At 30.7% G+C, this 14,852-nt stretch overlaps 1 protein-coding gene across 1 annotated transcript; it reads right to left on the bottom strand.

Annotated features, from left to right (window-relative positions):
• Window positions 1-3,571: 3,571 nt before the first annotated feature.
• LOC103833144 (protein MIZU-KUSSEI 1-like) lies at window positions 3,572-14,565 on the bottom strand. Its single transcript, XM_009109245.3, has one exon. The coding sequence runs from the start codon at window positions 4,499-4,501 to the stop codon at window positions 3,749-3,751; it is 753 nt and encodes a 250-aa protein (XP_009107493.1). The 5' UTR covers window positions 4,502-14,565; the 3' UTR covers window positions 3,572-3,748.
• Between the last annotated feature and the right edge of the window lie 287 nt (window positions 14,566-14,852).

Below are 14,852 nucleotides of genomic sequence, written 5' to 3'. Positions count from 1 at the left end.
CGCACATTGCTTTTAGCATGGAAGTTCACGCCGTACGTGTGATTGGCATGCCTGTGATGTGGTTCTTTGAGGTTTTCATTGAATTGCAGATTCACAGAGATTAAATTTAACCAAACGCAATTAGTTCAACCATGTTTTTTTTTTTTTGAAACTGTAGTTCAAACATGTTGCTATGAGTATTATAACTATCTTCATTATCTTGTTTGCGGCTTAGGTTTATTCTAAGATCGTACAAAATCGCCAACATCAAAGTAATTTCAGTTGTTGGGTAGCCAAGTTTATACCGTTAGGTTTTAATCTTCTAGTTGGAAAGAATATATTTAAACCTTAGCCAAATCAATGAATCTACAAGATATATCGTAAAAATAATAGCTGCCTTAAGACCATCTCCGATGAAACATTATTATTTCATCTATATTTTACATTAAAATAGAGTAACTCTATTATGTAGTTAGATTTGCTCAAATGGTTCACTCTATAATAGAATTACACTATAATAGAATGAAATATAAAAAAATATTGTTTTTTTACTTTATATTTGGAGTAGAAAAACAACATTCCTCTATATTTCACTTTATAATAGATTACTTTATTATAGAGTAAACCATTGAAACAAATTTAACTTTATAATAGAGTTACTTTATTTTAGTGTAAAATATAGAGGAAATAATAGTTCTATTAGAGATGCTCTTAGTTGATTTGAAGTTATTAAAACAATTAAAATTAGCGAGTGATTAACTAATAGATCAGATCATGTGACGTATATGACCCAACTAAATCTTAAAAACTCCATTAATTAATTTAAAGACGAAAACATCCCTTATATATATTAAAAGAGGAGCATTGGAGTTAATGCTTTCACACCAAGTTAGACACGTGTCTATTGGAGAGACACTCTCACAAATAAGTTTCCTTATTTGCTTCCTCTATAAACGAATTCTTAAAGAGTTTCCTTAATCTACAAAAAAAGTAACCAAGTAATATTTTAGACTTCTCACGGGAATCGCAAGGCGGGGAGTTTTCTCTTCTTCATTCTTAAGCACATATTACTTCAAACGTAATGTTTTTAAAGAAACCTTCGGAGTTCTACGTGGAGACCGACTCAGGAAACGACGACCAAGTGACCCCGAAGCTCGGAACGTTTAGACACGCCGTGGTTGAAGATGAACCGTTCTGTCTCATCTTCAGACGGACATGACCATTCATCTGAAAGAAGAACACATCAGGAACACTTTGAAGACGAGAAAAATCTGTATCATGTTCCAACGACACACGACATCATGAACTCCGTTCTGTCCTCTTGAGTAACACTTTAAAGACCATCGTCGGTCGTGGCGCGTCCGTGCACATCGCTGGGGTTTAGGTGGATAACTTCTCCAATGTCCGATTTGAGACGTTTTGTGAAATCGCTGGACGGTTATAGTGTGTCGTTCTTCGGAAGGCTGCGCGAAGACATGACGCACCATGATATAATGTGTTCGACGGCTCCCCACTGCATAATACATTGAAGCTCCCCACTGCATGACACATTGCGAAGCTCCCCACTGCATAACACATTGAAGACATGACACATCATGATATCCGCGGGGTTATTGATGCTATAATATGCTCGGCGGCGATTACTCTGTCTACCAATTACATGACGCATCATGATATAAGGTCATAAACCTTGGTCATAGTGATACTTACACTCGTGAGAAGAATATGCATACTATGAGATTAAATGAACTATAAAGAGTATCATCACTCTGTCTAATATTGTTCTTGAACGTGACTTCTTCTTCTCACATAACTTTGTTCTTCAATGTGTCAATCTATGCGCATGCTTGCGATATAAAGACTATAGAGGAGTATAGAGAATCCCAAGAGGAGTGATCGAAAGATAAGATGACGACGTTCCAAGAAGAGAAATCCATTTATTTGTTACTCAAGAGGACAGAACGGAGAAGATGATGACGTCTTTTCCTTTTCTCTTATAAGGGATTGGTGGTACTATATTCAACGTCCCATTAGTTTGTTACGTGAGAACTCTGTATAAGAGAGATTTTAACAGAACGTAGATATTGTAACTATGGCAATTTTAATTGAATTAATGAACCTAACCGGTTGGTTCCGAGTTGGAAAATCAATTGAAATCTGCGAATATAACCAATTCGTTGGTTGCTGGCCAAGGCAAAAAATATATGATAACCAACTAATATAATCAGTTTATGGCAATATACTTATATCGTAGTGTGATGGCCGAAATGTAACTTTCTGTTATCGTAGTGTGCTGGCCGAAATATATTTTAAGTTTCCAATTAAGAAGTTATGTGCTGACAAAAAAAAAGTTAGGTTTTCCCTTTTCAGTTTTATATTTGTGAGTTTTAGATTTTGATGAAGATTTCATTATGTTACCTGAAAAAAATGAAGTGAACGATGGTAGAGAGAACCAAAATTAGTTGATGTGATTTGGTGTTAGTTTATTTCCGTTATTGACAATTTATTACAATGATCATTCACTTTGAGTTTATTTTGAATTTGAAGTTTACTTTATTATTCAAATTAGAAATATAAATATTTATGAATTTTATATCTTAAATTTTTTTAGATGTCATAACTTTTACTTTGTTACAGAAAATTTTAAATAGTCTAAATTATTTTTTTGATATTTTGTATGTAAAATGAAAATAAAAATATAAAAACTAAAGTTAAGTATTTTCTAAATACCTTTTTTAAACATAAAATATATACATATCCAAACTATTATTTTATGTTTTAAAAAACATTTAGAAAATATTAAACTATAGTTTTATATTTTTATTTTCATAGCTAATATATTATTATATAATAAAATTAATTCATTTATTAACCCAAGATACACCCGTGGTCGATCCAGTGACCCATCGATCCGGTAAATCCTTTTAACATAACGAGAAAAAGGTTTTTGGATAAGCTTTAAGAAGTAAGAACATGGTAACGTTTATTATGGTTGTTAATGTCAACATGGTCACATTAAAAGATACAAAAGCCGGCAATACCACTCCGAGGTTGACTTAAATAATAATCAAAATTATTTTAAAATTTTGACAATATTTACGATGATGCTGGTGAATTTTTCTGATCACTTAATAAAAACTTTGAATTTTCTATTTTTTATAACTTATAGTATGTGGCCCTTATTTATTAGCTATTGATAATATAATAAGTTTGAAACACTCATATACTGAAGCCTATGAATTTTCGATGGAGGATTATCTACACCGAATTCTATAGAAGAATGATGTATCTTTTTATTAATGATTGCTTAAGATATTTATTTAAAAAATGAAGATGATCGCATTAAATATAACTGATTGTATCAGGTAATATATCAAGTTTTTTACATAAAGTTTGCAATAATCGATATATATTCCAACTGCATATCTATCACCGAAAGAAAGAAAAACGAAAATCAGTTTAATCGAATAAACCAAAATAAATACAGCTTATGAATGGTTGTTATATTTTAAAAGAGTTAAATCTAAAAAAATCCAACCTAAAACCAAATCGATGCCCACACTAAACAAATCTAATATCTTCTTATCTTATAAATATTAAAATTAATAATTTTATTCGGCGTAAGGCGCGGGTTATCACCTAGTATGATATATTGCATATACATATATTAGTCTTTTGGTAAATTTACTATACAATGTACATGAACTAGAAAAAGAAACAAGAAAGCTGACAAGAATCTTAATATAGGATAACCAAACTACTCAATATCTCACGATCTCAAAAGAAATATACTAAGCTCCTGTCCATAACTACCACGAGGATTCATCATATGAAACGATTCCGAGTCGCTCGACCCAGTGACTCGCTCGAACCTCGCTCTCAAGTAAAGCGTCTGCTCCTCCTCATCCAACGGCACAACACCAGCTCCCACTGAAACAGACTGCATCATCCTCAACAAAACGGCATCGTTCTCCGTCACCTTTCTCCTCACAGCAAACCCCATCTTCCTTCCGTTGCAGTACATGGACCACACAGGAACATCGAAGATCGAGGAAGAACGACTGTTGTTGCTGCTGCTACTTCGACGACGGTCACACTCCAGGGCTATGCGTAGAACACCTTCTTGATCCATCTCCTTGGCTAAAGCGGCCGTGGGTACAGCTAGCTCAAGGAGGAGAAGCGGCGGAGATCCCACGGTGGCGTCTTGAAGGCAGAAACTGACTCTGCCACGACGGTGCCCGAAGAAAGTTCCACTTACGATGCTGGAGGAAGAGGAGGAGTGGTCTGAGGAGGAGTGGTCTGAGGAAGTAGAGGAAGAGACCGAAACGGTGTCGTTTTGGTACGAATGAGCAGGTTGTTGTTGGTAAGTGCAACAGTATGGGAGCATGCATTCGATGAATGAACGTAGAGTTCGTCGGAGACGAATTTCACGAGCGCAATCGACGGTGGTCGGAGTGTTTATTATTTGCATGCGGTGGTGAAGACGATCTCTTTGCTTTCCTAGATCAACCATCGTTCTCATGTTTATGTTTCTCTCTTTTTTTATGAGTTTACTTAGTTAAGAGGGAATCTAAAGAAGGGAATATTGTTTTTGGTGTGAAGGAGAAGTGGAAGTTTGATGGCATATATGTATAGGTAGGTGGGGTGGTATGCTCAAGGAGAGTGGCGACTTTTCTTAGTATATAATATATTATTACATATATTACTACTATAGTATATGCTTTTGTTTGTTTAATCATTAGTGATTTAGTCTCGTGGCTATTCGTGCATTTAAATCCAACCACAAGATCATCACGGTTTAAAATAATTGGAGATGATGAAAACTTCTACTTTTTTAAAACTGATTTTAACTTAAAAAAAAAAAAGAAGTATTCATTTGTTTGTTCATCAAGCGCATGCTGATCTAACTTATAAACCTAAAATTACGTTGAAACAGTAAATTCGAAATTCTATTGTTATTTTTCATATAAGTTATATATATTAGTTATCAATTTTTAGTAAAATAGATTTTTTTTTCTCGTATTAGTAATGGGAGGAAAAAAATGAAGGGTGAATTAGCCAAATGACCAAATTTGAAAAAGAAATTAAGTGCATAGCATTGATTTTGACATAATAAAACCCATAACAATTATGTCAACTTCTATCCGGTAATACCCTTTTTTAATTCAAGTTGTCAGTAATAGAGAGAGAAACTGATGACATCAACAATTTGACACCCCATAATTAATTATCACACGTAATTCAATCAACACCAAACTTTTTTTAACACATAAATATACATCTAATTTTTCTATATCATATTACTAAAAATAATAGGATTCAAAATCCACTCACACCTAGTAAATACTAAACTATAATCCAAACCTCAACTCCAAAATAATAAACCCTAAACTTTAAACATCACCCTTCCATCTAAATACTAAACCCTAAACCCCAATTACTGAACCCTAAACTCTAATATAAACCTTAAACCCAATTATCAAAATCTGAAAATAATATATAATATTATATAATATTAAACTAAATCCAAACAAAACTCCTCAATGCTAAACTCAGACCTAACTTTTGAATACTAAACCCAAAAATGCTATCACTGAACCCAAACCTAAACTCCCACCTTCCAAATACTAAACCCTAAATCCTAATCACTAAACCCTAAACCCAAGTATAGACTATAAACTCAAATAGAATGGAACAAAATACATAGTATAGTATAAATTGGTAAGCAAAAAAAAACACTATTTTTTAATCGTCAAATGGAACATACATAATACGGTCACTAAACCCAAACATCAACCCCCACCTTCCAAATACTAAACCCTAAATTTTAATCATTAAACCTAAACCCAAGTATAAACTCTAAACTCAAATAGTATAAAACAAAATAAATAGTATAGTACATATAGTTGTAAACAAGAAACTGATAAATAATGAATTTATCAAACAATCGATGGTACAATAATACAACAACCGTAGCATACTATTTAGTTTGGTACTTGCGAATTGTACAAAAATATAAGAATCGTACTATACTATAATTTTCTTTCACTACATATAGTATAGTCGACGAGTTCATCTTCTTCACATCTTTCTCTTTTTACAGACATGGTGATACACACATTCACTAGTCCAGAGTAATTATTCTTCATCATATCATATCAATACAGCATACTATAACAATTTAAATAACAATGAAAAAAATCAAGATGAACAACATTGAAAAAAACTAAAAAAAAAATGCAATTGTGATGTCAGCTCGTTGTTGTCTACGGTGTCATATTCTCCTCCAAACTCAATTCCACAAGCCCAAAATCCATATTATTTCTTAGTCTAGTGGTTTGTGTTCGTATGTATAAAAGAAACAGAGATTGGAGGAGAAGAGGAAGAAGAAGAGAAAGAGATGTAGAACAATGATAACCACAATTTATTAAATTATTTATTTAATACTTTTTTTGATAAATAACTTTCAGCAGGTCACACAGGTTGAATTGAAGGGTAATATAGCATTATTACATAAAATACATGTACTGTAGATGAAAGTTAGGAGTTTTAGTTATGTAATGAATTATAATTTGTTTGAAGGTTATATAGCCCAATTTCCCAAAAATGAAAGGAGGAGAAAAAAATAGAAGGCAACAGAGGAAGGAAGGAGCAGAAGTGGGGTCTACGTGTCGTATTATAGAAGACGCAGCATTAGAGCAGCTCGATCCATTAGACTATGATTAACTTCAATCTCTTAAGTAAGGTTTTAGAGCAGCCGCATTGCTAGTCTCTCTGGTTTTTTTTACTAAAAATAATGGTAAATATTATAAAAAAAAAAGGTTATGAAAAAGAAAGAGACGTACCTTCTTAAAGGTACTCCATCAAATGGTCGAGATATCCAAACCATAGGTGTCATTGTATTAATTGTTTTAGTCTTTTACTTTTAAAATTTTAATTTTATACTAAAATTTTATTATTGTCAAATAGTTGAGGTACTATTTGAAGAATCTATACCATTAATGATGCTCTTAGTTTCGGATAAAAGACGATTTTTATTTTTTCTTAGTTTACTAAAAAAAATTAAAAACCATCTTTTAAATAAGAGATATAAAAGATATAAGAACTGTCTTTTAACCGAAAAGTGTAAAAAAATATGTCAAATCATGAATTAAGAACTCCGGTTAAAAAACCGGGGTGAAACATATCCTTAGACCATGATTAACTCTAGTCTCTTAACTGGAGTTCTTAGCTTCAGATAAAATAAAATTCTTAATTTTTTTTAGATTTTAACTAAGAAAAGGTAAGAACCGTATCTTAAATAAGAGATATAAGAGTCGTCTTTTAGTTGAAAAATATATTAAAAAATAAATAAAAAAGTGCAAATCATGAATTAAGAACCCCGACTAAGAGACCAATGTTAATCATACGCTTATTTGATGGAAAGACACATGACATTAGAGGTGAATAGAAGATTTTTAAAATTGACAAAAGAAGATACTTTGTGATTCTCTTTTCTATTTTCTTTTTATTTTTCATTTTTTTTTTAAATTTGGATACCCTTTACAAACTCTCTTTGGAGTTGCTCTTAGGGACCGGAGACCATAAATAAACACAGACGACGGTAAAACGGAATACAAATAAAAAAAGAAAAGAATCGCTGGCGTTTAAAAGTTGATTCCGGATTTTTATGAAACGGTGATGCTATTGATTTCCGGCATCCCCAAGTCTGTTATATCTGAAAGTTTAAACTAACGCTGCAACTAAATCCAGCTAATCTTTCTTCAGTTCCACGCTTTAATTTTGATCGCTGACACTAGTTTTAGAATTTGCTCGCCGAACACAGCTAATGTAATATCCAATCGGTACGTTTGGAAGGAAGCGAATGGTGCGCGTGCGTCAATCCAAGTGTAGCCCCACCCTCACTTGACACTTCCAACCATTTTCCACTTTTGTAATTTTGATATTTTTACTTTTTTATTTTTTTCATAATAAATTCATTCAATCATTTTCTTTGAATGATTGGTAAATAAAAATTTACATTCATTTAAAAGTTATAATATTAAAAATACATAGTAAGTTATAAAGATCATACAGTTAACCAAAATAGTACAAAAAAAACTTGAATCTAAGATTAAGCATATATATGCTTTAAGATTATGCTTTCTTTGTCATAACTAGAATTTTTATGTTACAAGAAAACTTGAATTTTTATAGATGTGTATTTTTACCAAGAAAATAATGATGTAGGGCGTGAGGCCTTAGAACAAGCATGCATAGAGCAATGATTAAAACCCAATCATGCTCTGATATTTTTTATAGCATTTTGTAAGATGCTTTATAAAATCATCACTTCTAAACTATACGTATCGCTTCATGATATTATCTTAATAAATGTAATTATGATATTGAGGGTGATTGGTTGGATTGTAAGAAGTGACTTTAGCTTTAATTTTTATTTACAACTTTAAATATTATCAATTATGTTTTATCTTAGTTTTTAAAGTTACAACCAAAAAACTAAAGCTATAGCAAAAACATACAAAAAATGGTTGTAAAAATCTTATTTTCTAAAGCCTCATTTTTTTAGTTGTAAGAAATTTTAAAGCTACATCCTTTAAAACTAAATCAACAAATTTTAGAGACTAAATTCTAAAGTAAATTTTCTACATGATTTCTAACCTAATTTGTATTTAAAAAATACTCATAGAACTTGAGAAAGAAAATTCCAAAAATCAGATTCAACACCATTATATAGCATCTTTAATGGCATTCTATTTTTTTCTATATTACTTATATTCCATTATATAATATGATAACTCTATTATAAAATAACATTATTGGAGCAAAAATTACTCCATACGAGAATTATTTTATTTTAGAATAAATTATAGCATAAAAATTAGGGCATCTCCAATCCATATCTATTTTTTCCTCTATAATTCCCATAAAAATAGAGTAACTCTATTATAGAGTAAGTTTTGCTCCAATGGTTTACTCTATAATAGAGTTACTCTATTATATAGGAGAAAATAGAGGGATTTCACTTTTTCACTCTAAATATATAGTGAAAAAGTGGAATCCCTCTATTTTTTCTTCTATAATAGAGTTATTATATTATAGAGTAAACTATTAGAACAAAACTTACCATATAACAGAGTTACTCTATTTTTGTAAGAATTATAGAGGAAAAAATAGGTATGGATTGGAGATGGTCTTAGAGTGTCATTGAAAATAGTCTTAAATATTATACAAAAAGCAATGCCTACTTCTTTATTATATTTTCGCTGAAGGCATTTTTTGTTTGCTTGAAAATAGCCTTCTGTAACTAGATTAATGGAATTTTTTTATTAAAAAAATAGAATGATGGAAGTGAGTTTCAAAAACATAGAAAATAGATCGACTATAGAATTATATATTTAAAAAAAATATTGTGTGTTATTCTGCGATTGTACGTACTATTTCACAAATTATCAGTATCTCAGTTTTATTTAAAGATACATGTAGATATGAATAAAACTTTTTCATGTTTAGATTAAATTGCATCGCGTTTGATAATTTTTTCACGGAACAATGCGAATTTATTTGTTAACCACGAACGAAAATGTTGAATATAAAGTTTACAAAAAAAAAAATGTTGAATATAAAAACCGTAGCTACATACACAAAAGTAGATAAGAGCATATATGACATGAGTTTTGCTGTCCATGCAGTCTAATCTCTCAAACCCATAATCCAACAAGGTAGATTCTCCCGTCTTATTTTAAATCATTGGGTTCATTGATTAGGTTAGTAATAATTGACTTACGACTTATTATTGAGTTCACCTCCTGATGTGAACCTATGTTAATCGTCTAATAAAAAATAATTATTTTATATTTAGTATCTTTTTTAAAAAATATTATCAATTTATATCATAATTTTAAAACAACAAAGTAAAAATGAATAAATAAATAGTACTAGTTACAAAAAAAAATGTTTAAAAAAATGTTTTTAGTGTCGTTAGCCGAACACTAAACCCTAAACCATAAATCGTTAACCCTAAATCCTTCGATAAATCAAAAATCCTTGGATAAAGTATAAATTCTTGGATAAATTATAAACTCTAAATCAAATATAATAAACACTAAATCTTAAAATATTAAATCCAAAGGTTTAAGGGTTATGATTAAGGGTTTAGTGTTTATTGTTTTTGATTTAGGGTTTAGGATTTATCCAAAATTTATGGTTTACCCAAAAGTTTAGAGTTTATCCAAAGGTTTAGAATTTATCTAAGGGTTTAAGATTTAGGGTTTAGGATTTAGTGTTTTTCTTGCGTCGTTAAAAATATTTTTTTAAAATTATTTTGTTTGCAACTAGTAGTATTTTTTATTTATTTTTTTTAAAATCATAATATAAATTGATACTCCCTCTGTTTCAAAATACTTGATATTTTAGATGAATGCATAAGAATTAAGACATACTATTTTGCCTAAAAAGTAACATTAAAAATATAAAATAAAACTAATTCACCCAATCACAAAACCCACTATAAAACATCATTGGTGACACAGTTTTCTGTAAAACTAAAACTAATATAAAAATATCAAAACATCAAGTATTTTGAAACATGTTAAACTCTCCAAAACATCATCTATTTTGAAACGGAGTGAGTAATATTTTGTTTCTTTTTTAAAATATACTGTATATAAAATAACTAATTCATATTGGTTAGTGAATCCGTAAATTCACCGTAGGAGATGAATCCAAGAATAATTCTTGACTTATTAACTACAATGGGGTGATTGGCAAGTGGCAACATATATTGAGAGTTGAATTTTATGACATCTATAAGTTACGTTACAGCCAACTTTTTCTTTAGTTAGTTTCTTTAAGTTTTATATAAACACATTTAAATTTATATAAACATTTAAATTAAGGTTTGAAAGCTATTGTTTTAACAAACATACGTACTCATTAACAAAACATGCATGACACAAAACTTTATTTTGGTTTTGGATCTTTTGAAAAAGGGAGAAACATGAAAAGCCGATATTTATGTGAATGCTTCGTTCGCATTATCACTTTTTATCCTTTCATTGAGATTGTCGGCTTACGTTTTTAAGTAGGGGTTATTAATTGTTGTATTTTAATAGATTTGAAAATCTAGACTAAATCTAGTGTTATTAATTATGTGATTTTTAAATCTATATTAAAATCATGTGTTATTGGTTTAGTGATTCATAAATTCTATATCAAATCAAGTGTTATTCAATCGTACGGATTTACTAATATATTTGATTTTATAATAGATTTGAATAGATTTGTTTGGATTTTTTAGTTAAAAATACAAAGACTCAAATCCGAAAAAAAACCTCCAGATTTACATATTTTACTTGGATTTATAAATACTATATGGATTTCTAAGTGTAGTATATCCAATCTTTCCACATCTACATAGAGGTTTTGTTACTAATTTTTATTAACTTTAAACATCTCTCTAATGACACATTATATTTTACTTTATATTTTTCCTAAAACTGAATAACTTTTTTTTAATGATATTACTTTATAATATAATTATTTTATTATAAAATACTATTGAAGCAGAATTTATTCTATAATAAAATTACTCTATTTTAAAGAAAATTATAGTATGTCATTGAAAATTCTGTTGGAGTACCGTGAAAGTCAAAGATAATCACATGATTACCTTTTTCAAGATTCATCAAGAAATCAATACATACTATCTACTTATTTGGTATCACATCATTATTCGTATAATATATGTTGTAGCGTTTTGTCCAAAAAAAAAACTTGTAGCCTAAAAGGCTAAACCAAAACAAATTAAATAAAATGCTTGGAACATGTTTCATGGTATCGGTGTCGATCTTCAGTCTCAGTTTTAGCCATCGACATCAACATCCGCTCCTCTTAAGAGAAATTCTGGTTTAGTCCTGGTTCACATGGGTTTCCTTACTCAGATTATATGACAAACACGTAACTGAATTAGTGGGACCCATTGCACCGCCCAATGTCCACTACCTAAAATAAAATATGAATTCGTTTCTTTTATTAGTATTGATATCAAATTATTTAATTTGCCTTACGATAGTTCTTTGCAATATTGGTAATCCAAGGTTGGCATTAGACTGAAAATCTAGGATTAACCTGGCTCAATCGATTCAAGTTGTCTAACTAGTTTCAAATTAAGGTAGACATAGCCCATCAAATATGTATTGCCTACCGGTTTTCAGTTGAAGAAAGACCATACTCTCAGTTTACTTTGCAAGAAATAAGGATTACGCAACCAGATTTCTCTATAATCTGCCATACTTTTTTTCTAAACCGACCCCAGGAAAGAAAATTTCCAACTCCACTCTTTTTTAACTGCATCACGTATGCCTTTTTATAGTTGTAGGTATATAGTATGACTGTTATATATTTGTCGTGGTCTAATAAGATGACTGCTTATTAGTTGAGAGGTATGACTTAAGTGGTTTAGTCAAATTAGCAGCACACATTAGAGAGAGGGGACGTGCTTTTAAATATTGAAATCGAATCACTTTATAGCTGCTATTTCTACTTTATATATTGTTTCATTAAATATTATCAGCACTCATCACCAGTGGAACCATGTAGACATATAGAGATGATTACAACTCATATATAGTGTTTAGAAACATATGATTAGAGTACTGGGCAATAGTTTAAGGTTAACGTTGTGAGAATATAATGGCTTCATGATGACAATGAATTATTAAGCGTTTATATGTGCACTGAGCTAGTGGAATCAAAATACTTATTAGTCAAATATTCTTAGATTATACATTTTTGACCAGCCAAAAGCCTAATTGACTGGTAATTCATATACATCTGCTGCCATGATATATACATATATATAAAGATACATTATAGTAGTGAAAGCACTGATTAACAAAAGTTATGAATAACAATTATAAACGCGTCCCCTGCCACATCCACATGGTCTAACAACGTAATCAGTACTGCCGATAATTCCGTTAATCTATGTGTAGAATATTGTAGATATGATTTTAAGTTTTCACTTGGAACTAATTATTTCGTTCACTTTGCGTGGAGTCCCGGTTATGTTCTTCTCCCCACACCTTGTCAATGATGTATGATCGATCAGGAGAGGAGCAAAATACATTATTTTGGAGGGCCTATGTGAGGCCCAACGACAAAATTTTGTTGGGTAACATAATGGACTTATAGGGTCTGATTTACGCGTAAACTTTTATCTAAAAAATCTTTATATGTTTTTTGTCACTACTTAAAATTACTTAACAAAAATATACATTCACAATTTCATACGAATGTCAGTTATATACAGTTCGACGTATATCAGCCATGTTCTTTTATCAATCGCAGCGTCAGCGGTCACGATAGAAAAACACAACGGTGACTGAATCAAATAATAGAGCAAAACGACAGTGAGTGAGCTATTTATTGTCGCTGGGTAAAGAAGCGGCATACATTTTGCTAACAAGTGATGACGCTAAAATATTAGCGTCCATGAAAGACGTCATGAATAACACCGGCGATCACTTCCAGCTATTGTTTATGTTTCCACCATGCTACTTTGCTCTCCTTAAAGTTACTTTTTTCTTACCGCTGTCGCCCGCAGCGATTACGTAACGAACAAATATATGACAAATCACCACTTATTAAATTTACGTCCACCCAAGACAGCTGAAATTTAAACTAAAAGACAAAGATGATAGGACCATGCGTACGTAAATTTGATACAAACTCTTAATAGCAACGAAACTTCTTCTCCGCAATTCTCTTGCGAGATCGAAAACTTGATTTTAAACTGTCAATATTGAACTTTAATTGTGAAAAGGATCTTAGATATTTTATTAACAAGCCGACACATGTTGCTTTTGTAGCCAACAATTAATATGCAATTCATTTGAATCCACACAATATCCACGTGAGTATATAACTAATATATTACAAACTAAGGTCTTATCTACAAATCAAAGGTCCATGAGAAATCTATCCAAATCTTGACGAAAGCTAATGATAGCTATATGAATATGATACACAGAAATTGCTCATTTAAGCAGCGATATTGAAAGTGAAATGCCTTTGTATAAACACATATATTAATGTAGGCATGTGTTAAATATATGTAGTATATAAGATTTTCTCCCCTAGCCATATTTTCCAAGCAGCTTGTACATTACGACATATATAATATACACTAAGTCTATAACCCTCTAGTCTTGTGTAGGAATTAGCTTTTTACACATTAGTTATCTCAACCAAGAATTACTGGTATAAATTAAACAATTCACCTACATCTACATGTATGATAGTGAAAAATCTATCATAAATATCCCAAACTTGCTACGTGCGGAAGATACCAATCCCTATATATTACGCATTTTCAACATCAACCATTGGCAAACCTAGGAAGAGGATAGGATTATGCATGGATGCACTTGTCCCCATAATAATTTTAAATTTTAGTATATTTCTTAACAAATTTGATGTCTACACCTATAACTATAAGTAAGTTTGCACCTATACCAGCATTTGTGCACCCACTGAAAATAATCTTTGGATTCCCCCCCCCCCTTACTTTTTCTTTGGTTCACCCGCTAGGGTGAACCTAAAACCAATAGAAAATTGTCATTTTAGATCTAGTGTCTTTTAATTAAGGAAACAAAATAACTTGCCAAATTATATTATGCTTTTAAAATAAAAAATAAAAAATTAAATAAATAAAAATAACAATAGTTCTAAAAAAAGATTATTTAAAAATAAATATTTATTTTTAAGATTTAGAGTTTAGTGTTTAAAATTTAGAATTTATCTAAATGTTTAGTGTTTTTTCCAAAGGTTTAGGGTTTACCCAAGGATTTAGGGTTTACCCCCCCCCCCCC

This window comes from Brassica rapa, chromosome A06 (genome assembly GCF_000309985.2).
Source record: "Brassica rapa cultivar Chiifu-401-42 chromosome A06, CAAS_Brap_v3.01, whole genome shotgun sequence".
NCBI lineage: Eukaryota > Viridiplantae > Streptophyta > Magnoliopsida > Brassicales > Brassicaceae > Brassica > Brassica rapa.
Note: the sequence above shows the minus strand (reverse complement) of the source record. Positions and strands in the feature narration are given on the sequence as shown.